At 36.5% G+C, this 3965-nt stretch overlaps 1 protein-coding gene across 1 annotated transcript; it reads right to left on the reverse strand.

The window, feature by feature from the left end:
- Positions 1-2423: 2423 nt before the first annotated feature.
- Positions 2424-3731, reverse strand: LOC117176708 (uncharacterized protein F54H12.2-like). Its single transcript, XM_033366964.1, has one exon. The coding sequence runs from the start codon at positions 3729-3731 to the stop codon at positions 2424-2426; it is 1308 nt and encodes a 435-aa protein (XP_033222855.1).
- Positions 3732-3965: the final 234 nt, after the last annotated feature.

Consider the following 3965-nt stretch of genomic DNA (forward strand, 5'->3'; position numbering starts at 1 on the left):
TACAACAGGTACAAGAGCTTGTAGTTGATGAACGCGTGCATTTATACAGTTTCTAAAAGCTTGCAAGTATCGAAAAGTGTTAGCCTGCATAACAATCATTGGTATGTATACTTTTGGTTTTTTCACAGGTATTTCATTCTCCTCTTCATCGGAAATTGAATCTTCTTCTTCCTCGTTTCCGTGAGTTTTTGTGTAATCAAGTACATAAGGTCCAAAGGCAATTCTTTCAGGCATTTTATGTTGAGTATTTTTGGAAAAGTAATCCTTTATGTCATCTATGACATGATCGAGTTTCGTCCAAGCGTCGATGTCAAAAGCATGTCCTTGGAAAGACTTATTGACAAGTTTAACAACCGGTAAGAAATGCCCAATAACATTGCTATCTCTGTTGAGTGGTGTTTTTTAGTTGTAAACCTACTATAGCCAATTTAGAATATGAATTATTTAGGCGATAGATCGTAGAGAGTAGAAGAGTATCTTGACGATCCATGATAATGATTGTATTGATGATAATGCTTCCTACCTCGACAAAGATATGAGCAACACTGTAATATTTCTTTTTCTTCGAAGACACGATACTGGAATGCACCCCCCACCCCCCTCCCCCACTGACAAAATGAGAATGAGATATTTCGTTGAAAGTGTCGTCATATATTTCGCTATTAATCTACTACATCATGTGACGTAACATTTACTTCACCTTCATCAACAACAGTTGAGCTGTTAGAATCTTCGCTTTCTTTGCCTTCGGTAAAAACATTTTCTCGTACAAGAGAATCAAAACAGTATTTGCAAAAAGGTGTCCAGCAAGGTGAGCCGAATTCCAGGATATCTCCTATCAGTGCATGGCCAGATTGTCGAAGGCTCAAGGGAAGATTCTCGTAGGCATCCGGTCCTCTAGTTTTGATGTTAGAAATTATCTCTCGTGCAGTAATTGAATCTTCAAGTTTATTCTGAAATAATAAATTCGAAAAATAAGTGTTAGATTATGGGAAGCTTTTGTTAAATGAAAAATCAACGAATGAAAAAATGTAATGTATCTTACCTTCCATTCTCGAATGTTGACATCAGCTTCGTCGTAGATATTGTTTATTACTAAATATGGCCAAAGAGCAGGCATGTATATTCTTTTAACTAAAATCTCGCAAAACTGATCGATACGAACTTTGTGATGTCTATCCATTTTTTTTTGTATTGTATAAATGCCTCGCCTACTTAAAAAGAAATGAACAATTAAATGAAATTTAGTTCGACTTATACCATAGTTTTTTATAGCACATAAAATTCTCCCCTCTATTCATAATCGTCATCGTCTTCTCCTTCTTCGCTTCAGTCTAGACGTTTCGTGTAGCGTATAATTTTTTCCTATTTTATACGCAGGTGTATGGGAACGTTTCGAAAAGGATTATTCAATAAACAAAATACTTAACTTTTCTTTCGTTTGTTTATTTCCTCGATATATGCAGAATACTTTTTTCACATGCGAGTCTAGATCCGTTTCCATAAAGTTCATGTTGAGCGTATTTATTACGTCTATAATATTTATTCATAAATTAATTATAATAGTCAGCAGCAACCGTTTTGTGTTAGATACAAAAAAAGTACAATTTTTACGCAACCTGTTTTTATGTTGTGGAATTATAGGAGGTAATCCATAACTATCAAAATAGTAACCCTTACCTACGTCACTGTGTTGCGCACCGCAGGGAACGGTATATTTCCATCGAGTTCATTGGATAATTCCTTGCTTCTATTGGTAATAACATTTTTTTCCTTCTTCTTCTAAGCCTTCTTCGTTGGTCTTCTTCTTCTATTGCGACTCGTTTTTGTGTTACCTAAAGCGTTATTTAAAGCACATTGGGAGGAAGTTTTCTGCTTTGCTCCATGATGAATATAGTAAACAGGTGACTGCTCTAGATTTGCATAAGATGGACATGCACTCTGGTCTTCAAAATTTAGAATGAAACGTGATAGAAGGTTTTCTAGAAATTCGACTTTTTCTTTGCCTCTGGTGTAAATTTTGTCTGCTGTTATTGCTATATCTTTTAGATCAGAATACACTTGACAAGACTGTGAAGCACCATCCTGCCATTCAATGCCATGAAATCGTTTAGAAAGAAAATTACTTTCTAATTTGACACATTTCGGTAATTGGCTAAAAGAATGAGGAGCAGTAACTATCCAATGACCAAAGTAATTATCAGAAATAGTAACAACTGCAACTTCCTTCGGTAAAAAATGTTCCCTTGTATCTCTGAATCCTTGAATATCAATAATGTAATTCATAATTAAGCAAATAAGAATAACAACGTCGTTGCCAGTACCGTCACTCTCTTTGTCGATACGATACAGAGAAAGACTGAAAGACTACTGATGAAACTTGCACAGCTAAATGCGTTTTTATTAGGCTCCAAAATCGACCATTACCTGACGTGACGAGTCAATTTCAAGAATATTATCATATTCAGCGTATACAATACAATTAACAGTGTTGGTGCTTCTTCGAATCGTACTTCTATACGTACACTTCCATGTTTCACAAGATTCCAATGGCCATTATCATTTACATATAGGTCAGGTATCAAGTGAAAGGCAAAGAGACAATATCCATTAGCATAATCAGTTTTTGTAATAGAATTACCCTCGTTGAGAAAATGAATTCCTTTTCCTGAGAACAGCGTATGATATGCATCCACGTAGAGTTTGTCTTGGGTGAAATCAGGTTGTAGAGGTTTTGAAGGTACATGCACACCGTCAACATATAATGAAAAATAATTAATCTTATAATTCTGAAAGTTGAAAGGATTTGATCCAAAGTCGCCATTGAAGACTTTGTTGCTGACAAATCCTATAATCAATCGTTTAGGTAGTTGCCCTAATATAACATTATCTATAGTATGGCCATGAAATGCCGATTGCATCGTGATGGCCTTGACTTCAATTCTTGTTAAGGGATACTTTGCTGTAGATTTGGAAAGTGCTTTAGCGTGAGCGATTAGAATTCCTGGGCTGATTTTTGCACGTCGTACAAGAAGAGAAGCTTCCCAAATATGCAGGTTATGTGAGGTAGATTCACCCAAAAGAGAAAAAGAGTCACATGCACGTACAAGACGTAGTCTTACTTCCACACCATTCAGTAAAAATTTTTCTTGGTTAAAAACATCGCAATGAAGGTGTCCTAGCAAAGTAAATACCTTCCCACCAGCAGTAAATGTTTTGCGTTTTGCTAGTCCTTTGTTACCATCAGTAATAATTTCGTTCATTTTGCCAGCTGTATCATCGTACCATAAAGCGGTTGTCAAATGTGATTTTTTGGTATCGGGACTGTAATTGAGAAGTATCTCTATATACGCTCTATAAGCATAGGCATCATTTGGTGGTGAAACAAGTTTTCCATTGAAATAAACATCGATCTGATTAAGCATAGAGTGCAGATTATTGTTTATAGTTCCAGGAGTAGTGTCTTCAGGCATTTGACCTGAGGCATTTGCTACGGGAAGCGTAAGCGGCAGAATACGTGCGCGTATAGTTAGCATAGTGTGCGCAAGGTCTATGTATTCATCGCCACTGCCCGGAACTACAAACTCTATAGGTGCAGAATCTCTAAAAGATGAAATGGGTTTGTAGTGTATCCAATTAGCTTGTTCGATGGTGGTTTGAGTGGGTGGTAATGAAAAGAGTTCCAACTCAAATTTCATGGATTCGCATGAATGAGAATGTAGAAACGCCATACTTCACGTCCTTATTCAAAAATGTCAGCTACAGATCTAGTCTTCTTTTTTTTCAATGATGCCCTTCGTTTTTTCTTCCTATGGGAAGTATTCTTCTTCTTCCCACCTCCTCCTACTCTTTTTACTCGTCTTCGTCGACGTGTAGTGTTGCCCGGTATGCGAGCAGCGAGTAACTGAGCAATTCTTTTAAGTTACATAGGACTATATCCTGATCCTTTCATAAGACTATCAAGT

The sequence above is a fragment of the Belonocnema kinseyi genome, chromosome 7 (assembly GCF_010883055.1).
Source record: "Belonocnema kinseyi isolate 2016_QV_RU_SX_M_011 chromosome 7, B_treatae_v1, whole genome shotgun sequence".
Taxonomy (NCBI): domain Eukaryota; kingdom Metazoa; phylum Arthropoda; class Insecta; order Hymenoptera; family Cynipidae; genus Belonocnema; species Belonocnema kinseyi.

Coding starts and splice junctions, on each gene's coding strand:
- LOC117176708 (XM_033366964.1), bottom strand. CDS start 3,731: ATGGCGTTTCTACATTCTCATTCATGCGAATCCATGAAATTTGAGTTG.